This window comes from Mustelus asterias, chromosome 12 (assembly GCF_964213995.1).
Source record: "Mustelus asterias chromosome 12, sMusAst1.hap1.1, whole genome shotgun sequence".
NCBI classification, from domain to species: domain Eukaryota; kingdom Metazoa; phylum Chordata; class Chondrichthyes; order Carcharhiniformes; family Triakidae; genus Mustelus; species Mustelus asterias.
In genome coordinates this window covers 58,265,933-58,289,041 of record NC_135812.1, presented here as the reverse complement: position 1 = coordinate 58,289,041, position 23,109 = coordinate 58,265,933, and the positions used below count along the sequence as shown (strand labels likewise).

At 54.5% G+C, this 23,109-nt stretch overlaps 1 protein-coding gene across 1 annotated transcript; it reads left to right on the top strand.

Annotated features, from left to right (window-relative positions):
- Nucleotides 1-6,998: 6,998 nt before the first annotated feature.
- Nucleotides 6,999-22,713, top strand: LOC144501496 (HUWE1-associated protein modifying stress responses 1-like). The gene is made up of 4 exons (XM_078225286.1): nt 6,999-9,209; nt 12,646-12,732; nt 18,586-18,858; nt 21,377-22,713. The coding sequence occupies exons 1-4, from the start codon at nt 8,735-8,737 to the stop codon at nt 21,613-21,615; spliced, it is 1,074 nt and encodes a 357-aa protein (XP_078081412.1). The 5' UTR covers nt 6,999-8,734; the 3' UTR covers nt 21,616-22,713.
- The last annotated feature ends 396 nt before the right edge of the window (nt 22,714-23,109 follow it).

Sequence of the window (23,109 nt, the reverse complement as noted above, 5' to 3'; positions counted from 1 at the left end):
CTTTCTGACTGAGAGCTGCTATTTCTCCTACAGTCATTGCAAGTGACCAAGCGTATCGCTAACTCTTACAGCAAAGCAAAGCCCTGGAGCTTTGATCCCTGCTCCAGGCTGAGTTCTCAGCAGTTGGAACAAGCCCCGGGTTCAGAAGGTTTTAACAGTGAAAGCTGAGGTGAGGGGATGGAGGCGGGAAAAGTCAGAGAAGCCTTGTCTTTGTGAGGGAGAGTTACGAGTTGGCAAACTAGGCTCAGATCAAACACCATGCCAAGTGAACGATGCCTGAAGCTGCAGCAGTGGCGAGAGAGGATGGAGAGCAGCAAAGGATTTGGTCAATCCAGTATTAAATGGGAGGAAGTTCTGACTTACCTCAGGTTGGACATCTGTTGTGAAGTTGGGTAGAGTCATTGTAATTGGGGAGGTAGGAGATTAGAATTTGGTGTTTGTAAAATTGTAAAGTGCTTGGGGGGTGGGGTGGGGGGGGGTGGTGGGGGGGAGTATTGCGTGGTCCCATTAAAAGCTGGTGCTTTTTCTGTGCTTAGAGATTTAAAATGCAAATACACAGAGAGCCCAAACTGAAACATTAGTATCAAAAGGCCAAGCAGCAGTTTTCAAGACAGCATGGGCAGCATGGTAGGACAGTGTTAGCACTGCTGCCTCACAGCGCCAGGGACCCGGGTTTGATTCTCAGCTTGGGTCACTGTCTCTGTAGAGTTTGCACGTTCTCCCTGTGTCTGCGTGGGTTTCCTCTGGGTGCTCTGGTTTCTTCCCACAGTCCAAAAGGTGTGCTGGTTAGGTGCATTGACCTGGACAGGCGCTGGACTGTGGCGACTAGGGGAATTTCATAGTAACTTCATTGTAGTGTTAATGTAAGCCTTACTTGTAACTAATAAATAAACTTTAACAGGCTTTTGAATTTAGCCGATCAATTTGAATCAGGCACTTGGATACCAAAAACCTATTAAATTTAAATCTGATGGTTTTGACAACCTGGAGCAAATCCTATTGTGGGAAATATTGATATGTCATCATGGGTATAAAAGAAGGAGGCAGTGGGACAAAGAGGGGAGAGCAACTCTGCCACCTGCCAGAGCTAACAGCTCTCAGCTCTCAACTCTCTCTCGAGAAAGAATCGCTGGCTCTCATAGCTTCATCGATGTCTTAGAGAAAGCACCATCTAGATAGCAAAGGTACCAAAGAAGAAAGAAGTTCCAGACAGAAGAATCAACAGAGAAGGCCCAGAATATTCTGGAAGACACAAAACCTGGTTGTAATTTAGAGAGTGACTAAATTCTATTTTTGTTAATGAGTGGGAATTGTATTTGTTTAAACAGTATTCCATTAGAATCTTATTTTATTCAGGAATAGTTAATAGTTAGGGACTTATTCAGTTTGTTAGTAGTTTTAATTCATTTGCTCACTGTTAGATAAATAAATTGTGTGTTGATTTTGGAGTGAGTGTCAGGGATTTATTTTTATTTAACCACTAGAAGTTGCTTGAGCGAAGGTCACACCGCTTCTCACACACTTTTACAGATTATAGGGTGAGGTACTCCTCTTTGGGTGTTTTGGTGTTAGTTCTCAGAGCAGGGATCTACCTCTGCTTTATGATGTATCAGAAACATAATCTGGCAGCGCTGCAGCCTCACAGCTCCAGGGACCTGGGTGTGTTTCTGGCTGTGTGGAGTTTTCACTTCTCCCTGTGTCCTCGTGGGTTTCCTTCATCTGGTGGAAGAGAGCGCGCTGCAGGCCGGGGGAGAGAGCGCGCTGCGCGACCCGGGGGAGAGGGAGCGCTGCGCGGCCGGGGGAGAGAGCGCGCTGCGCGACCCGGGGGAGAGGGAGCGCTGCGCGGCCAGGGGGAGAGGGAGCGCTGCAGGCCGGGGGAGAGAGCACGCTGCGCGGCCGGGGGAGAGAGCGCGCTGCGCGGCCGGGGGAGAGAGCGCGCTGCGCGGCCGGGGGAGAGAGCGCGCTGCGTGGCCGGGGGGGAGAGCGCGCTGCGCGGCCGGGGGGGAGAGCGCGCTGCGCGGCCGGGGGGGAGAGCGCGCTGCGCGGCCGGGGGGAGAGGGAGCGCTGCGCGGCCGGGGGAGAGGGCGCGCTGCGCGGCCCGGGGGAGAGGGCGCGCTGCGCGGCCCGGGGGAGAGGGAGCGCTGCGCGGCCGGGGGAGAGGGAGCGCTGCGTGGCCAGGGGGAGAGGGCGCACTGCGCGGCCGGGGGAGAGAGCACGCTGCGCGGCCGGGGGAGAGAGCGCGCTGCGCGGCCGGGGGAGAGAGCGTGCTGCGCGGCCCAGGGGAGAGGGAGCGCTGCGCGGCCGGGGGAGAGGGCGCGCTGCGCGGCCCGGGGGAGAGGGAGCGCTGCGTGGCCAGGGGGAGAGGGCGCACTGCGCGGCCGGGGGAGAGAGCACGCTGCGCGGCCGGGGGAGAGAGCACGCTGCGCGGCCGGGGGGGAGAGAGCGCGCTGCGCGGCCGGGGGAGAGAGCGCGCTGCGCGGCCGGGGGAGAGAGCGCGCTGCGCGGCCGGGGGAGAGAGCGCGCTGCGCGGCCGGGGGAGAGAGCGCGCTGCGCGGCCGGGGGAGAGAGCGCGCTGCGCGGCCGGGGGAGAAAGCGCGCTGCGCGGCCGGGGGAGAGAGCGCGCTGCGCGGCCGGGGGAGAGAGCGCGCTGCGCGGCCGGGGGGAGAGAGCGCGCTGCGCGGCCGGGGGAGAGATCGCGCTGCGCGGCCGGGGGGAGAGAGCGCGCTGCGCGGCCGGGGGAGAGATCGCGCTGCGCGGCCCGGGGGAGAGGGAGCGCTGCACGGCCGGGGGAGAGAGCGCGCTGCGCGGCCGGGGGAGAGATCGCGCTGCGCGGCCGGGGGAGAGAGCGCGCTGCGCGGCCAGGTGGAGAGGGAGCGCTGCGCGGCCGGGGGAGAGAGCGCACTGCGCGGCCGGGGGATTGTGCGCGCTGCGCGGCCCGGGGGAGAGATCGCGCTGCGCGGCCGGGGGAGAGGGAGCGCTGCGCGGCCGGGGGAGAGAGCGCGCTGCGCGGCTGGGGGAGAGAGCACGCTGCGCGGCCGGGGGAGAGAGCGCGCTGCGCGGCCGGGGGAGAGAGCGCGCTGCGCGGCCGGGGGGAGAGAGCGCACTGCGCGGCCGGGGGATTGTGCGCGCTGCGCGGCCCGGGGGAGAGAGCGCGCTGCGCGGCCGGGGGAGAGGGAGCGCGCTGCGCGGCCCGGGGGAGAGATCGCGCTGCGCGGCTGGGGGAGAGGGAGCGCTGCGCGGCCGGGGGAGAGAGCACGCTGCGCGGCCGGGGGAGAGAGCGCGCTGCGCGGCCGGGGGAGAGAGCGCGCTGCGCGGCCGGGGGAGAGAGCGCGCTGCGCGGCCGGGGGGGAGAGCGCGCTGCGCGGCCGGGGGGAGAGGGAGCGCTGCGCGGCCGGGGGAGAGGGCGCGCTGCGCGGCCCGGGGGAGAGGGCGCGCTGCGCGGCCCGGGGGAGAGGGCGCGCTGCGCGGCCCGGGGGAGAGGGCGCGCTGCGCGGCCCGGGGGAGAGAGCACGCTGCGCGGCCGGGGGAGAGAGCGTGCTGCGCGGCCCAGGGGAGAGGGAGCACTGCGCGGCCGGGGGAGAGGGCGCGCTGCGCGGCCGGGGGAAAGAGCGCGCTGCGCGGCCGGGGGGGAGAGAGCGCGCTGCGCGGCCGGGGGAGAGAGCACGCTGCGCGGCCGGGGGGGAGAGAGCGCGCTGCGCGGCCGGGGGAGAGAGCGCGCTGCGCGGCCGGGGGAGAGAGCGCGCTGCGCGGCCGGGGGAGAGAGCGCGCTGCGCGGCCGGGGGAGAGAGCGCGCTGCGCGGCCGGGGGAGAGAGCGCGCTGCGCGGCCGGGGGAGAGAGCGCGCTGCGCGGCCGGGGGAGAGGGAGCGCTGCGCGGCCGGGGGAGAGAGCGCACTGCGCGGCCGGGGGAGAGAGCACGCTGCGCGGCCGGGGGAGAGAGCGCGCTGCGCGTCCGGGGGAGAGAGCGCGCTGCGCGGCCGGGGGAGAGAGCGCGCTGCGCGGCCGGGGGAGAAAGCGCGCTGCGCGGCCGGGGGAGAGAGCGCGCTGCGCGGCCGGGGGAGAGAGCGCGCTGCGCGGCCGGGGGGAGAGAGCGCGCTGCGCGGCCGGGGGAGAGATCGCGCTGCGCGGCCGGGGGAGAGAGCGCGCTGCGCGGCCGGGGGAGAGATCGCGCTGCGCGGCCCGGGGGAGAGGGAGCGCTGCACGGCCGGGGGAGAGAGCGCGCTGCGCGGCCGGGGGAGAGAGCGCGCTGCGCGGCCGGGGGAGAGAGCGCGCTGCGCGGCCGGGGGAGAGAGCACGCTGCGCGGCCGGGGGAGAGAGCGCGTTGCGCGGCCGGGGGAGAGAGCGCACTGCGCGGCCGGGGGATTGTGCGCGCTGCGCGGCCCGGGGGAGAGGGAGCGCGCTGCGCGGCCCGGGGGAGAGGGAGCGCTGCGCGGCCGGGGAAGAGAGCGCGCTGCGCGGCCGGGGGATTGTGCGCGCTGCGCGGCCGGGGGAGAGAGCGCGCTGCGCAGCCGGGGGAGAGATCGCGCTGCGCGGCCGGGGGAGAGAGCGCGTTTCGCGGCCGGGGGAGAGAGCGCACTGCGCGGCCGGGGGAGAGAGCGCACTGCGCGGCCGGGGGAGAGAGCGCGCTGCGCGGCCCGGGGGAGAGATCGCGTTGCGCGGCCGGGGGAGAGAGTGCGCTGCGCGGCCCGGGGGAGAGTGCGCGCTGCGCGGCCGGGGGAGAGATCGCGTTGCGCGGCCGGGGGAGAGAGCGCGCTGCGCGGCCCGGGGGAGAGCGCTGCGCGGCTGGGGGAGAGGGAGCGCTGCGCGGCCCGGGGGAGAGAGCGCGCTGCGCGGCCGGGGGAGAGCGCTGCGCGGCTGGGGGAGAGGGAGCGCTGCGCGGCCCGGGGGAGAGATCGCGTTGCGCGGCCGGGGGAGAGAGCGCGCTGCGCGGCCCGGGGGAGAGCGCTGCGCGGCTGGGGGAGAGGGAGCGCTGCGCGGCCCGGGGGAGAGAGCGCGCTGCGCGGCCGGGGGAGAGCGCTGCGCGGCTGGGGGAGAGGGAGCGCTGCGCGGCCCGGGGAGAGAGCGCGCTGCGCGGCCGGGGGAGAGCGCTGCGCGGCTGGGGGAGAGGGAGCGCTGCGCGGCCCGGGGGAGAGAGCGAGCTGCGCGGCCGGGGGAGAGGGAGCGCTGCGCGGCTGGGGGAGAGAGCGCGCTGCGCGGCCGGGGGAGAGAGCGCGCTGCGCGGCCGGGGGAGAGAGCGCGCTGCGCGGCTGGGGGAGAGAGCGCGCTGCGCGGCTGGGGGAGAGAGCGCGCTGCGCGGCCGGGGGAGAGAGCGCGCTGCGCGGCTGGGGGAGAGAGCGCGCTGCGCGGCCGGGGGAGAGAGCGCGCTGCGCGGCTGGGGGAGAGAGCGCGCTGCGCGGCCGGGGGAGAGGGAGCGCTGCGCGGCCGGGGGAGAGAGCGCGCTGCGCGGCCGGGGGAGAGAGCGCGCTGCGCGGCCGGGGGAGAGAGCGCGCTGCGCGGCCGGGGGAGAGGGAGCGCTGCGCGGCCGGGGGAGAGAGCGCGCTGCGCGGCCGGGGGAGAGAGCGCGCTGCGCGGCCGGGGGAGAGGGAGCGCTGCGCGGCCGGGGGAGAGAGCGCGCTGCGCGGCCGGGGGAGAGAGCGCGCTGCGCGGCCGGGGGAGAGAGCGCGCTGCGCGGCCCGGGGGAGAGGGAGCGCTGCGCGGCCGGGGGGGAGAGAGCGCGCTGCGCGGCCGGGGGGGAGAGAGCGCGCTGCGCGGCCGGGGGAGAGAGCGCGCTGCGCGGCCGGGGGAGAGAGCGCGCTGCGCGGCCTGGTGGAGAAGGAGCGCTGCGCGGCCGGGGGGGAGAGAGCGCGCTGCGCGGCCGGGGGAGAGAGCGCGCTGCGCGGCCGGGGGAGAGAGCGCGCTGCGCGGCCGGGGGAGAGGGAGCGCTGTGCGGCCGGGGGAGAGAGCACGCTGCGCGGCCGGGGGAGAGAGCACGCTGCGCGGCCGGGGGAGAGAGCACGCTGCGCGGCCGGGGGAGAGAGCACGCTGCGCGGCCGGGGGAGAGAGCGCGCTGCGCGGCCGGGGGAGAGAGCGCGCTGCGCGGCCGGGGGGAGAGAGCACGCTGCGCGGCCGGGGGAGAGGGAGCGCGCTGCGCGGCCGGGGGAGAGAGCGCGCTGCGCGGCCGGGGGAGAGAGCACGCTGCGCGGCCGGGGGAGAGGGAGCGCTGTGCGGCCGGGGGAGAGAGCACGCTGCGCGGCCGGGGGGAGAGAGCACGCTGCGCGGCCGGGGGAGAGGGAGCGCTGTGCGGCCGGGGGAGAGAGCGCGCTGCGCGGCCCGGGGAGAGGGAGCGCTGCGCGGCCGGGGGAGAGATCGCGCTGCGCGGCCCGGGGGAGAGGGAGCGCTGCGCGGCCGGGGGAGAGAGCGCGCTGCGCGGCCGGGGGGGAGAGGGAGCGCGCTGCGCTGCCGGGGGGAGAGGGAGCGCTGCGCGGCCGGGGGCAGAGGGAGCGCGCTGCGCGGCCGGGGGGAGAGAGCGCGCTGCGCGGCCGGGGGGAGAGGGAGCGCGCTGCGCGGCCGGGGGGAGAGGGAGCGCGCTGCGCGGCCGGGGGGAGAGGGAGCGCGCTGCGCGGCCGGGGGAGAGGGAGCGCGCTGCGCGGCCGGGGGGAGAGGGAGCGCGCTGCGCAGCCGGGGGGAGAGGGAGCGCTGCGCGGCCGGGGGGAGAGGGAGCGCGCTGCGCGGCCTGGGGGGAGAGGGAGCGCGCTGCGCGGCCGTGGGGAGAGGGAGCGCGCTGCGCGGCCAGGGGGAGAGGGAGCGCTGCGCGGCCGGGGGGAGAGGGAGCGCTGCACGTCCAGGGCAGTGCCGGATTTAGACTTGGTGAGGCCGTAAGCTATCTAAAGCTTGGAGGCCCCTTGTTAAAAAGTTACACCAGAAGGTCTCACAAAGGTGCGTAACGAAACAGGAGCTTGGGTCGCCACAAAAAAATTGAAAACATAATTATGCCTTTTAATTATTTAATAGCAAGGTATTTAAAGTGAAAAATACAAATTATTTTCAAATGAGTGCATTTACTGATTACATATTTATCATTTGGCTGGTTTGATCTCTCATAGATTTTGGTAATTTTGGTAATTTTTTGAGTTGCTCTTCAAGCTGGTGCTTTCTTTTTCTTTTCTGGTATCCACTCTTAAATGTTGTCTTCATTGTAAACCTTCTGAAATTTTGTGAGGCCCCTGCGGATTGTGAGGCCCTAAGCTGTAGTTTGTCTAGCTTATGCCTAAATCCAGCACTGGTCCAGCGGGAGAGGGTGTGCTGGGTGGCCAGGGGAGAGGGAGCGCTGCGCAGCCAGGGGGAGAGGGAGAGCTGCATGGATGGGGAAAGAGAGTGCAAAAATTAAGTCTGAGGTTCACATTACAGAGTGCAGCTCAGAACATGTCTTCTTGAACATAAAGCTTAAGAATGGGGATGCAATCACTCGAGTCAGACCAGAATTTGACAAATTCATACACAATGCGAAGTACATATTTCATCAGACTTCCTACTTAAAATGAAGAAATTCTTTACCGTTTCTTCACAACATTCTCAAATTTCAAATTTTAACATTGTGAATATTGGCACCGGAGTGTGGCGACTAGGGGACTTTCACAGTAACTTCATTGCAGTGTTAATGTAAGTCTATTTGTGACACTAATAAATAAACTTTAAAAAACTTTTAATAATTAGCTATTGTTGTTTTGGGATTGGTTAAACCATGTAGTATTGTTAACATATATTTAACTGTAAAATGTGTCAAAATGGGAAAATATTACCTCTATATTAAAAAATAGGTTCTTTCTCAGTTTTTTTTAAAGTTTATTTATTAGTGTCACAAGTAGGCTTACATTAACACTGCAATGAAGTTACTGTGAAAATTCCCTAGTCGCCACGCTCCGGCACCTGTTCGGGTACACAGAGAGAATTTAGCATAGCCAATGCACCTAACTAGCACGTCTTTCAGATTGTGGGAGGAAACCGGAGCACCCGGAGGAAACCCACGCAGACATGGGAAGAACGTGCAGACTCTACACAGACAGCAAGCCAGGAATCGAATTTGCTACCATAAGATGTAGGAGCAGAGGTAGGCCATTTGGTTCATCAAGTTTTCTCTATGATATCATGGCTAATCTGATGTAACCTCCAGGAGTTGTGTAAGCGCATAGCAAGGGGAAGCCAGACAAGGGCGAAGGGGCAAAAAGTTCTTGGAAGAAGGGAATAGTCAGTTACAAGCACCAGTTCAGACCATTACTCTTATATTCCCGCTTTACTATTTTTTTCCTTCTGGCTAAGATGGGAGGAGGCTCATTTGGAGGTGCGTAAACACTGGCATTGGACTGGTTGAGATACATAGCCTCTTTGGAACAGGCTAGAGGGACTGAATGGCCTACTCCTGTTCCTATGTTCTGTGCCATATGTATTTAATCATATATGTAAGTTCATAAGTTGTGAAGTAGAATGGAAATAGGATTAAATTATATAGCTTTTGGTTTAGTGCAGTAAAGTACACGGGTGCTGGCCCTTAATTGTGTATAAAGCTCTATGGGTGCTATAGAAATGTAGCAGCTTGGCTCAACATCCGGGTACAAATGGACGGGTTACTGTCGGGCAAATCACATCACGTGACGCCACAATCAGCCCGTCCTCATTGGACCGCGGTGCAGCACGTGATCTCAGATTGGGCAATTACGCAACGCAGATAAACAACTACAACTCCCAGACGGCAGCGCGGAGATGGCGCCTGCGCATTCGGAGCAAGCCGCAGCTCCCGGGGCGGGGAGTGGGTGCGGCGCATGCGTAGTGCCAGAGAGTAAGCAAAGGATGAAGCAGGGCGCCCGGGATGGCAAACAGCGCCTGCGCAATGAGCCGGCCGCCGGCAGGAGGTGGGGCCGAGCGGCTTCGCGCAGACGCAGCGGGGCGCCGGCGGCTGGATTGCGGCTGTGCCGGGCGGCCGGCGGTGGGGCGGCTTTTCCCGGGCCGCGGATGGAGGAGGCCAAGGCGCCCAGCGATTCCGTGATGGCAGGGCATGGCCCTGAAAACTGGCTGTCCGGCTGGGAGCGCCAGTGTCTGGAAGAGGACGAGCGGCAGGGAGCTGGGCCCGGGGCGGCGGCGGAGAGCGGGGCCGGCGGCACCGAGGCCGAGGCCCAGAGACAGCGGCTGTGGCTCTGCTTCCAGAACTCAGCCACCGCCATTGCCCAGCTCTACAAAGGTACCGGAGTGGGGAAGTGATTTGGGGGGGGCTGGGGGAGATATGGGAAGAGGGCAGTGGGGGGAAATGATGGGGGGGAGCAGAGTGGGGGAGGGGCAATGATGGGGGGGAGCAGAGAGGGGAGGGGCAATGATGGGGGAGCAGAGTGGGGGAGGGGCAATGATGGGGGGAGCAGAGTGGGGAGGGGCAATGATGGGGGGAGCAGAGTGGAGGAGGGGCAATGATGGGGGGAGCAGAGTGGGGAGGGGCAATGATGGGGGGGAGCAGAGTGGGGAGGGGCAATGATGGGGGGAGCAGAGTGGAGGAGGGGCAATGATGGGGGGGAGCAGAGTGGGGAGGGGCAATGATGGGGGGAGCAGAGTGGAGGAGGGGCAATGATGGGGGGAGCAGAGTGGGGGAGGGGCAATGATGGGGGGAGCAGAGTGGGGAGGGGCAATGATGGGGGGGAGCAGAGTGGAGGAGGGGCAATGATGGGGGGGAGCAGAGTGGAGGAGGGGCAATGATGGGGGGAGCAGAGTGGAGAAGGGGCAATGATGGGGGAGCAGAGTGGAGGATGGGCAATGATGGGGGGGAGCAGAGTGGGGAGGGTCAATGATGGGGGGAGCAGAGTGGGGGAGGGGCAGTGATGGGGGGAGCAGAGTGGGGGAGGGGCAATGATGGGGAGAGTGGGGGAGGGACAGTGATGGGAGCAGAGTGGGGGAGGGGCAATGATGGGGGAGCAGAGTGGGGGAGGGGCAATGGTGGGGGAGGGGCAGTAATGGGGGGAGCAGAGTGGAGGAGGGGCAATGGTAGGGGAGGGGCAATGATGGGGGAGCAGAGTGGGGGAGGGGCAATGATGGGGGAACAGAGTGGGGGAGGGGCAATGATGGGGGAGCAGAGTGGAGGAGGGGCAATGATGGGGACGCAGAGTGGAGGAGGGGCAATGATGGGGGAGCAGAGTGGCGGAGGGGCAATGATGGGGGAGCAGAGTGGCGGAGGGGCAATGATGGGGGAGCTGAGTGGCGGAGGGGCAATGATCGGGGAGCTGAGTGGCGGAGGGGCAATGATCGGGGAGCAGAGTGGCGGAGGAGCAGTGATGGGGGAGGGGCAGTGACGTGGGGGGAGCAGAGTGGGGGAGGGGCAGTGACGTGGGGGGAGCAGAGTGGGGGAAGGGCAGTGACGTGGGGGGAGCAGAGTGGGGAAGGGGCAGTGACGTGGGGGAGGGGCAGTGACGTGGGGGGAGCGGATGTTGTGGGGGGAAGGGGTGTGGGTGGGTGATGTTAGGGGGGGAAGGGGTGTGGGGGGGGGGATGTTATGGGGGGAAGAGGTATTGGGAGTAGGTATATGAGGTTGGCCTGAAATCCAATTGCCACTGTGCCACCCAGTCTAAAAGTAGAGAAGTGTTGGTGGGACCAATTTTGGTTTCCTTATTTGAGGTAGGGTGTGGAGGCATTGTTGGCAATTCAGGGGAGGTTCACCAGACTGATTCCGGGTACAGGTCTGTCACTGTATAACACTGGGGTACAGTACTGGTGGGGGTGGGTGTGTCACTATTTTATGGGTACAGTACTGGTTGGTGCGGCTGTGTCACTATTATCCGGGTACAGTACTAGTGGGGGTGGGTGTGTCACTATTATACGGGTACAGTACTGGTGGGGGTGGGTGTGTCACTATTATCCGGGTACAGTACTGATGGGGGTGGGTGTGTCACTATTATACGGGTACAGTACTGGTGGGTGTGTCACTATTCGGGTACAGTACTGGTTGGTATGGCTGTGTCACTATTATACGGGTACAGTACTGGTGGGCGTGGGTGTGTCACTATTATACGGGTACAGTACTGGTGGGCGTGGGTGTGTCACTATTATATGGGTACAGTACTGGTGGGCGTGGGAGTGTCACTATTATACGGGTACAGTACTGGTGGGGGCTGGTGTGTCACTATACGGGCATAGTACTGGTGGGTGTGTCACTATATGGGTACAGTACTGGTGGGTGCGTCACTATTATATGGGTACAGTACTGGTGGGGGTGGGTGTGTCACTATTATATGGGTACAGTACTGGTGAGTGTGTCACAATTATATGGGTACAGTACTGATGGGTGTGTCACTATTATATGGGTACAGTACTGGTGGGTGTGTCACTATTATATGGGTACAGTACTGGTGGGGGTGGGAGTGTCACTATTATACGGGTACCGTACTGGTGGGGGTGGGTGTGTCACTATTATACGGGCATAGTACTGGTGGGTGTGTCACTATATGGGTACACTACTGGTGGGGGTGGGTGTGTCACTATTATATGGGTACAGTACTGGTGGGTGTGTCACTATTATATGGGTACAGTACTGGTGGGAGTGGGTGTGTCACTATTATATGGGTACAGTACTGGTGGGTGTGTCACTATTATATGGGTACAGTACTGGTGGGGGTGGGTGTGTCACTATTATATGGGTACAGTACTGGTGGGTGTGTCACTATTATATGGGTACAGTACTGGTGGGGGTGGGAGTGTCACTATTATATGGGTACAGTACTGGTGGGGGTCGGAGTGTCACTATTATATGGGTACAGTACTGGTGGGGGTGGGAGTGTCACTCTTATATGGGTACAGTACTGGTGGGGGTGGGAGTGTCACTATTATATGGGTACAGTACTGGTGGGGGTGGGAGTGTCACTATTATATGGGTACAGTACTGGTGGGGGTGGGAGTGTCACTATTATATGGGTACAGTACTGGTGGGGGTGGGTGTGTCACTATTATATGGGTACAGTACTGGTGGGCGTGGGTGTGTCACTATTATATGGGTACAGTACTGGTGGGTGTGTCACTATTATATGGGTACAGTACTGGTGGGGGTGGGAGTGTCACTGTTATATGGGTACAGTACTGGTGGGCGTGGGTGTGTCACTATTATATGGGTACAGTACTGGTGGGCGTGGGTGTGTCACTATTATATGGGTACAGTACTGGTGGGGGTGGGTGTGTCACTATTATATGGGTACAGTACTGGTGGGGGTGGGTGTGTCACTATTATATGGGTACAGTACTGGTGGGGGTGGGTGTGTCACTATTATATGGGTACAGTACTGGTGGGGGTGGGTGTGTCACTATTATATGGGTACAGTATGGGTCAGTAACATTGGGGCGCACTGTGGTAAGCAGCAACCCACTAAATTTAATAGGTTCAAATGAGATCTTTGTCATTTTTCTTTGTCCCACATGGTTGTTTGAGGGATTTTATTAACAATAATCTGTTTATCCATTCCAGTTATTAATAGTTACTTTATTTCAGTCCTGTTGTTTGTTTTTCAGTGAGTGGAGCTCAGCTGCTCAACACAAATGGATTGGTCAGAATTGAGTAGAAGTGGTTTAATCAGCATTTTGGGGGCGGTGGGGCGGAGTTTACATTTCAGTTTAAGATTCCAATTGAAGACATTTTGTTGCCTTTTCAGATCGTGTTTATGAGCAGCAGCTGGGTATTCAGAGTCTGTGGAAGCCATTCCAGACAGCAGCCACTTCTGTTACTTGCCTGTATAAAGGTACGTTACATCGCTGTGCATCGTCAAATCATTAGTGCCCATGGATCCCAAATGGTTCCCAGGTCCATCGAGGTCCAGCAGACTATTTGTGTTCAGTGGCTTGTTCTACATCAATGTCCCAGGTCTACAAGTTTGGAAAGGGCTTTTCTCCTCTTCAGCTCTGCTGTTTCATCAATGTGTAAAATCCTAAATAGACACTATCAACAATTTTCATAGAGCATCATAATCTCAATCACACAGTGCTTCATGGCATGTGAGTTACTGATATGTCAGTAAATGCAGTGTCCCAGCCACAAGAAGTAAGCACAGAAATATTGAACCTGAGAAATTGAATGATCCTATCGAGCGATAGGAGATATTGAAATTGGGGAATAGATGCTGTTCTCTGCAGCTGTGATGGGGGGTTCTGAAGGTTAGGTAGCCTGCCCAGTGTTGGGTTCAAACATCTCATGACTGGAGAACAACTTCGAACAGGATAATCCACTAGCAACCAATGACAAAGGTTAAACTAGGACTTTTAAAAATTAATTCAAGGGATATGGACTTTACCGGCTAGGCCAACATTTATTGATGTGCAGGGCTTCCCCAAGACTGCCCTTGAGAAGGTGGTGGTGAGCTGCCTCCTTAAACCGCTGCAGTTCCTGTGGTGTAGGTACACCCACAGTGCTGTTAGGGAGGGAGTTCCAGGGCACCTCATTTTTAGGAATGCTTCTGGCATACTCTCCTACATAATTAATTGAACCAAGTTGATCCCCTGACTTGGTGGTAATGGTTGAGGGGGAGATATGCCATGAGGTTACAGATTGTGGTTGAGTACAACTCTGCTGCTGCAGATGGCCCACAGCGCCTCGTGGATGGCCAGTCTTGAGTTGCTAGATCTCTTCAAAGATTGTCCCATTTAGCACAATGGTAGTGCCATACAACACGATAGACAGTATCTCAATGTCAAGACGGGACTTTATTGCCACAAGGACTTTGGTGATTGCTTCCGCTAATATTGTCATGGGCAGATGCATCTATGGCAGGCAGGTTGATGAGAATGTATGTTTTTCCCTCTTATTGGTTCCTTCGTCACCTTCCGCAATATCCTTAGGACTCGACCAGCTCATTCAGCAGTGGTGCTTAAGGAGTTTGAGGAACTGTGTTCTAAATTCATTGGGATTACGACTTAAACCACGTGCAAATTAGCATACGGTCAGACAGATTGGAGAATTAAATGTGTGACACAAAGAGTGGTATGGAAAGAAAGAGTTTTGATCCATGAGGAACTGACACCAGTACAGGACAGTGAGGTAGCTGGACTATTGCAGGAGCTCCATTTATTCCGACTGGGATTAGTGTCCTCAAATCATATAACAAACTACAGATAGGGATTTAAACTAAAAACGGTGGGAGGGATCAGATAAAGGGAGATTAAGAGGAAAAACGATGCAATAGATCACTCGCAACTTGGGCAATGATGTATGGGTAAAGGCAATTGGGTCAAAGTGACAGAATGTAACAGCAATCAGCTGCTCCGATCCATTCAAAAATAGAGCTTACAGTAAAATGCAAGGCACTTTATCTGAATGCACAAAGTGTTTGTAACAAGAGACAAACTAACAGAACAAATCAAGATGAACAGGTTTAATCAAATCGCATTGCAGAGACACAGTTGCAAGGTGACCAAGGTTGGTAAATATTCTAGGCTGCACAACTCGGCAGCATGGAAGAGGAGGACTGGACATAATAGGATGCGACAGGCTGTTGTAAGAAAAGATCAGGATGTGGAATCAGTTTGGTAGAGATTAGGAATAATGAGGATCACTGCTGTGAGCAGTTTATAAGCCTCCTAACAGTAGTTATACTGTTGATTAAACCCACCACAACTGGAGCTTGTAATGAAAGGAATGTAATTATCGCAGGCAACTTTAAACTTCATACAGACTGGAGAAATCAAATTGACAAAAGTAGCCTGAAAGGTAAGTTTGTAGAATACTTTCATGACAGCATCGGAGAACAATACGTTGTGGAACAATTAGCGATAAAGCTATCGTATATCTAGTATTGTGTGACGAGACATAGTTAATTAGTGAAAGGCCCATTGAGAAAAAGTAATCACAATGCATTGAATTCCATATTAAGTTGAGGGTGACAATAATGTCCAAACAAAAATCTTAAACTTAATGTCAAGTCAATTGCATAGGTATGAGGGGAGAGCTAGCTAAATTCAATTGGATGAAAAGACTGAAAGGTATGGCAGTAAATAAACAGTGAGAAACACTTCAAGAAATTACTCAATTTTCAAAAATGCGTTCCATTAAAAGAAACTTGGTGAGAATGGCTCATCCAGGGCTTTCTAGAGAACTTAAGCATAGTAAGAGATTTAGAAGAGGCTTATAATTTTGTGAAAACTGGTGGTCAGAGTTGAGAAATCAGCAGAGTGACCAAAGAGTTGATAAAAGGCTGCAAAGCAGACTGATAGTAGCCTGGCTAGGAATATAAAAATGGAGTAGCCAAAGTAAATATTGATCCCTTAGATTGGGATTGGAGAGAATTTTGGGTTGAATGAGGAAATGGCAAAGTTGAGGACATATATTACATATATCGAAATGGGTTAGGGTGGTAACCCATAAGTTAATAAGAGGAAGATTGAGTATTTAATATCAGCATGGAAAAGTGTTAGAGAAACTTAAAATACAAAAAGCCAGCGATTCCCCAGGACCTGGATCAAGATCGTTCTAGAGGCAATGGTGTGATGAAACTGCTATCTTTATATATTTATGTTTGTGAGGGACTGCTTTAGGATGCAGTGATTTCCGACAGAGTCAGTTTGTTTGGAAGGAATTCAGAAGTTGCTGAGAAAGCAGGATAATTACTCATTTTAGCCATTTAAGTGTTGATTTAGCAGAAGGCTTGATGTGTTTTTTGATTAAAGTAATAAGGTAAGTTAGATGTACAGGAACAGAGTCATGTGATATCAGAAATGGGAGGAGCTAGGATTGTAGCAGAAAAACGGTTTCATTTACATTTGAAGAAGGCAGTTGCTGACTGGAGCATTTAAAAAGGGGCACTCTTCTCTCTCTCACTCACACACACACACATTCACTCTGTCTCTGAGAATACCTCTCTGAAATCTCCAGGGCAGTTTGCTCCAGTCAAAGCTAGTTTGACTGAATTTGCTAACTCATTTTAGAATGGGATATTAAATCTATAAGAGGAATATTGCTTCATTGGAACTGATCGGCAATAAGTTAGAAGTTAAAGTTTGTTTCTTGTCATGTTTAAAGATTGTTCAACAGTTAAGAGTTAAACTGTTTCATTTTGTTAGTCATTTTAAATCGTTATGAATAAAGCTTGTTTTGATTTTTAAAATCCCTAATTTGTCAGTGGGATCACTCCTGGGGCGCAGCATTTTTCTACTGAGAAATAGCCTGGCTTCATTATCTACCTTGGGATTTCTGATCTGGCACCCTGAGGCAGCACTCCTGCCTCACAGCGCCAGGGATCCGGGTTCAATTCCCGGCTTGGGTCACTGCAGAGTCTGCATATTCTCCCCGCATCTGCGTGGGTTTCCTCCGGATGCTCTGGTTTCCTCCCACAGTCTGAAAGATGTGCTGGTTAGGTGCATTGGCCGTGCTAAATTCTCCCTCAGTGTACCCGAACAGGCGCTTAAGTGTGGTGACATGGGGATTTTCACAGTAACTTCATTGCAGTGTGAATGTAAACCTACTTGTGACACTAATAAATAAACTACTAAACTAACAATATACAGTTCATTCTCCAGAATTTCCTAGATTTTAGAATAGGCCCTGTGGATTGAAAGTTAGCAAATGTGTCATCATTGTTCAAGAGAATACAGTGGAATTACAGGATAGGAGATTACAGCTTGTAGATAAAAGGGAGCCAGTAGATGGTGTATACTTAACTTTTCAAAAACAATTAAAATGGTCCCAGACAAAAGGTTAGTATGCAAGGTGGGGCCCATGGGGTTGAGGGATAATATATTAACATGGATTGAGGATTGGCCAATGGAAAGAAAGCAGAACTTAGGGATATATGGGACATATCTCTGCAGTTTCTTATGGTCTTGGTCAGAGCAGGAGCCATACCAAACTGTGATACAACCAGAAAGAATGCTTTCTTTGGTGCATCTGTAAAGGTTGGTGAGAGCTGTAGTGGACGTGCCAAATTTCCTTTGCCTTCCTTAACATATGACAAGCTGCCATATGGAGTATAATGTGGGGAATTGATGTGATTCACTTTCTTTGAAGAAAAGAAAAACTTTTAAGAGGTACGGCAAGCAACTAGGAAGGCAAATTACATGTTTACATCGGCTCCTTCTGCACTGTAGGATTCTTTCGGCCCATTGGGTCTGCACCGACCACAATCCCACCCAGGCTCCAACCCCTTAACCTCATGCATTTATCCTACTAATCCCCCTGACACTAAGGCGTAATTTAGCATAGCCAATCAACCTAACCCGTACATCTTTGGACTGTGGGAGGAAACCAGAGCACCCGGAGGAAACCCATGCAGACACAGGGAGAAAGTGCAAACTCCGCACAGTCACCCGAGGCCGGGATTGAACCCGAGCCCCTGGCGTTGTGAAGCTTCAGTGCTAACTGCTGTGCCGTGTTGGTCTTTATTGCAAGGGCATTGGAGTACAAAATTTGAAAACACAGTTGAGACTTTTTGAATTGAAATGTTGCTAGACCAGGAGCCAGGTTAAGTCAGTGAGCACAGGTTAGAACAGGGACAGCAACATTTTAATGAGTTCAAGTTTACATAGCATGGAGATTGAAAGGCTGGCCAAGGCAGCATGGGAATAATCAATTCTAGAGGTAACAAAGGGTTTTGGCTGTGGCAGCGCTGGAATTGAGTGAGGTCTTCCTGATGGAGTGGATGCGAGACGGCTTGATTCAGCCGGAGACAGTGGCCACACACAACCCAGCTCCCCTCTGCAAAACTGCTCACTCTATCCGGATCATCTTGGAATAACCCTTGTCTTTTCCTTTTAAGAGTTTTCTTAAGCACCTCTCCCTCCAGAAGGAAGTTGGTGAGGAGCTCATATTCTTTGCCATCCATATCTGTTGCTTCCTTCCACTCGCTCGCCATGCCAAACTTCCCTTAGGTTATTCCTGTGTCCTGTCCCTAAACTCCCATCTTTCTCTAGTTTCTCTCCTCACGTTTTTGTCCATGAGATCAACTCCTCAGCCTTATCCCACTGACTGGCCACCCAGCTTCCCTTCCAGTCCCCTATGTTAACCAATATTGTTAATGATTCTCCCTCTTCAGATACTGTTCCTTTGCCTTTCAATTCTGCTGCGGTTTCTCTCTGCTCCCATTAACCCTTCTCTGTCTACCGTCCCAACTCTAACCTTCCTTTCAGTTCAAGCCCTTGAATATGTCATCCCTCCCAGCGCCATGTTTGAATCCCTCCAATCAAGTTTTTGCATCTTGTCACAGTACTTTTGTTACAATCACAAATGGCCTCCTGTGTGTGTGTGGGGTAAGCTGTCGCTCTCTACCTGTCTCAGTTAATCACACTATCCTCCTCCAGCATGCCTCCATTGTCACCTCGCCTCGCCTCATCTGTCCACCCAACACTTGTGCTATCCCCAAGATCTTGCCACCTGCCCACCTGAATTCCTGTTTTACATGTTGCCTCTCTACATTATCTGAAAATATATTGGTTACTGGTCTGCAGCTCATTCTATACCTCACTGGACCCCAGTGCTATTTGGTTTCATCTTTTTGTCATTTTAGATGCCATGCTTCTTTTGAAAGTAGACTCTGTAGGAAGGCCCTAGCTGTGTCACCATGGTAACTCCATCTGCACCCACGATCTAACATTCACCTTTCGCTTTCCAGATGGGCTAGAGGCGTACAGAGCCAGCTTGGATTTGGGTGTGCAGGCAGGCTATCAGAGGAGGAACAAGGAAATGCTGGCCTGGGTGAAGAAGAGGAGACACATCATCCACCGAGAGGACTTGCTCAGCTTCCTGTGTAGGAAGTCGCCACCCTCGAGGAACAGCAGACTGGCACCTCGACTAAACATACCCTCTTCAGTGTTGGCACAGGAAGATTCAAACAGGACTCCTGAGGGTGACCTGCAGGCATTTACTGATGCCATTGCTGTGCATGGTAATTGAAGGATTGTTCAGAATGCTTTCTGACTGAAATCTGCTCACAATTGGGTTTTTTATTTGAGATGCATGCAGTTATAAACTGGTGATGGATTGCATGATACTTTGAGAGTTAACCCTGTCAAACCGTTCCTGTTGCCACATCATTTTGCAGCGCTCTCTGCTCACTGGAGCTCCCTCCCTCACTCCAGTTTGTGCTATCTCTCCTTCCACCTCCATAGTGTCTTAAAAAGGCATCGGCTACATTTCTGGTCACCTCCCAAACACTCTAATTGCGTTGTTCTACCCACTGCCACTCAGACCTTCACTGTGAATTGAAGTTTCAGGGTTAAGTAGTTGAACAGAATCTGAGACGTGTTTAAGTAGGTATCCTGTGATCTCCCATCTTTTTTGACATCTCTCCATCACAGTAAAACAGCCTGGGTCTTTGATGTGAGAAAACTATTCTCTTCCTAGGCTCATTGGTGCGTTTTGCCTCTCCCATCTGGTAATAAGTCATGTCCCAGATACCTGGCATTCAGGCACTATTAACCTGGAAGTGTTGCAATCCAGACTCCGCTAACCACAAGTTTAAACATTTGACTGCAATATCAGCGTATCAAGCCATCTGATTTTAAATCTAATTTACTTTCCCGCCTTCTGAGCAGACAGAATCAGCTGGTATATATTTTATAACATTACTGTAGAATTCCGACATTAGGTAATGGGGAGGGAGCCTCCTGGGTGTCTGGGAGGTTGGGTTGGGTACCATTTCATTCAAAAACAGTATTTTTTTCAAGAAGGGGAAATGAATCCATTTTGAATCCCAAGTCAGACCCAGTGAAGGGTTTTCCTTTAATCATACCCAGGGTGTGGTCATCACCAGTAAGGCTAATGTTTATTGTCCATCCTTAGTTTCCCTTGCTGGTCTTAATGACCTTCATGAAGTCACCTTGTCCTTTGTAGCACTTTGATATGACCGATTGGCTTGTCTGACCATTCGAGAGGATAATGAAGAGTCAGCCACATTGGTCCCCTGGTTCTCCATGTAGTGGCTTGTTAATGGGTAGCTGGAGGCGAGGCGCATATTCACTGTGAGGTGAAGCTGGGTTCAAATCAGCCCTTGCAGGATGGCTATATCCCTTGCAGGATGGCTATATCCCTTGCAGGATGGCTATATCCCTTGCAGGATGGCTATATCCCTTGCAGGATGGCTATATCCCTTGCAGGATGGCTATATCCCTTGCAGGATGGCTATATCCCTTGCAGGATGGCTATATCCCTTGCAGGATGGCTATATCCCTTGCAGGATGGCTATATCCCTTGCAGGATGGCTATATCCCTTGCAGGATGGCTATATCCCTTGCAGGATGGCTATATCCCTTGCAGGATGGCTATATCCCTTGCAGGATGGCTATATCCCTTGCAGGATGGCTATATCCCTTGCAGGATGGCTATATCCCTTGCAGGATGGCTATATCCCTTGCAGGATGGCTATATCCCTTGCAGGATGGCTATATCCCTTGCAGGATGGCTATATCCCTTGCAGGATGGCTATATCCCTTGCAGGATGGCTATATCCCTTGCAGGATGGCTATATCCCTTGCAGGATGGCTATATCCCTTGCAGGATGGCTATATCCCTTGCAGGATGGCTATACCCTTGCAGGATGGCTATATCCCTTGCAGGATGGCTATATCTCGCGCAGTTTTGATAAATCTCCATTATGTGCGCAAACTCAAGAAAGCCATAATAAATATTTATGACTTTGTGACATAGAACAATAGAAATTTATACTAAAGACAATTGACCCGTTGTGTCTATGCTGGCTGTTCACTGGAGCAATCCCAATCTAATCCCGCTGCCCTGTCTGTCTCCCCCGGTGCCCATATTTATTATTTCTAAAAAGATGCAATCATCTCAGCATTAATTTCTCCCTGTGTCAAAACCTGCGTGGAGATTGTTCCTAATCCTCCTCGCTCTTAAGGTCCACTTTATATTTCATGTCCCCTCATTGCCAACTCCCCAAACCAAATCATCCCCATTCACTTCATAATTTTAAAAGCTCAATTAAATCTGTTTAAATCTCTGCTGCCATGGAGACGGTCTTGCTATCTCAAGTTTCTAATGATTAAAGCTTCTTATCGGTGATGAATCTACGCTGGAAGCTCTCTATGGATTTAATGTCCCCTGGAATGGATCACCCAGTATTGCACAGAGTTCTGTAACTGGCCTCCTCATTCCCTGTTCAAGTTGATCATTACCTCTTTGCACTTGCACACCCTGTTCCTATTTATAAACCCCAGTGTGATATTGCTCCCCTTTATTACTCTAACTTACCTGCTCCTCATGTTTAGGGAATTATGTATTTGACTTGTCCATTTCCTTGGGTTGACTGACTCACCCATGGTGGAAGCTCTTAGATCTGTCCTATCCTCCTGATTGTTCGAAAGACAGTGTAATGTTGGTCACAGGGCGGCAGAGTGAGTGTAGAATTGAGATTTATAGTTTTTCTTCTGCCTTTGTGTCCCCCACAGGCCTCAGTGGCGCCATGGCGAATGTTAGCGTGCGTTCAGCAACACCTGGGTCCCCGACACATGCAGGCAGCAACTCTGCCTCGGTGCGCAGGCGTGGCAGCCTGCAGGACGTGGACTTAAATAGCTTTATAGCCGAGGAGATGGCCCGCCACCTGGACAGCTCGAGGAAGAGGGCGCCAGCCCAATGCAGCGACGTCATCACTGAATCACCCAGTCACAAGAGAAGCCGGATGCTATGAGCAGACAAAGGAGCAAGTTGCTGAACAGCCGGAGGTGACACTGCTCGCAGGCACCTGGGCAGTTGAAGCAGGGAATAGTAGGAACCAAAAAAACACAAGTAAACCTTTGGCCAAACTTTGGAACAAATGTTTATTAAATAAAAGTGTATTGTGATTACTTCAATCTTGCGACACACTTGTACTTGAAAATGCAATATCAAAGTGGGTTTTTAAAGGGCATTATGAAGATTTTGATCTAAGTATTGCCTGCGTACTGCATTACATGGCTCAGTTATGTATTTTTCGTTTTCTTTTTGTAATTTTCTTTTGGCACTTTATTTAACGGTAATTTTGAGAATTGTTTGTAACAACCTGGCTCTCAGTTACTTGACCCTGTGTGGCTCCTGGTGCCTGCGTACCAGACTGCGTGCCATCCTTCCCTTCCTGACCTCACTGTTACTTTGGTCTGTTTTGAACACAGAGTATTTGGTCCTTAGAATCACGAGGGTGAACATTTCTCAAAAGGTTGGTTGTTGTCAGTGACCCAGAACAATTGGGCCACTTGTGCTGAGGGTACTTGATCCACCTCTGGCATCCCCATGTGCCCCGGAATGGGAGATTTGCAAAGTTGTCGTGATGCAGTGCCAGCACACACCAAACACGGGAGTGACAGAAAACAGGGTGTTGGACGTTTGTCCATCTCCACCCACAGAAAAATGGGCTTAACGTGCATGAAAACTTGCTGTTAACCGATAATTTCCTCCAGCTATCCACTGGCATGTCTGTAAAGGGATCGCTGCATTCTGTGCCTGCTGTTTCTGGAGTCCCTCAGTGTCTTCATTTAAAACCAGATTACCTTGATCTTGTACCTCAAAAGCTAAACAATATATTGACAGCCTTTAAGGTTACAGCCCACATTACTGTAAAGTAGTGTGACTCAGAGAAAGCTGTGTGAATGTCCCATTGCTGACCATTGTATTGTCCTAGTCACGGAGAGTCAAGTAATTGTGAAAGGGTTTAAAATGTTAATCATACCTGTTTAAATTGTGCAAAACTTTGAATTGCAATGTCCTGGCTAATCACAGTTGTGAATCCAATAAATACTGAAGCATCAAATTACTCAACCTGTCCAGTCTCTCCTCCCTCAGTTGAAGACGTTGGGTTAGATCTTCTGCTGTCAGTCACAATGATGGACTGGACTCTAGTTGTTACACTTTAGGACTGGTCGAATGTGTGCACATTACCGGGGAAGTTGACATTTCTGATGGGGCTGGATCATGTTATGCCAAACACGACACCAATGTCACTTGCACTGAATTCAGAGACTTGGCACTAACCCCAGAAATGTTGCACAGTTTAATCTCTGGTGTAACTCAGTGATTCGCCTGACCCAACTATTCCCCCTACCTGACTACCCCACTCATCCGCCCACTGAAATGTACCCGGATACTGCAGCTGGTGTTCTCTGCTTCCTCTACTCCAGTGTTATCTTTGAAAGGCTGAGCTGGTTCATTA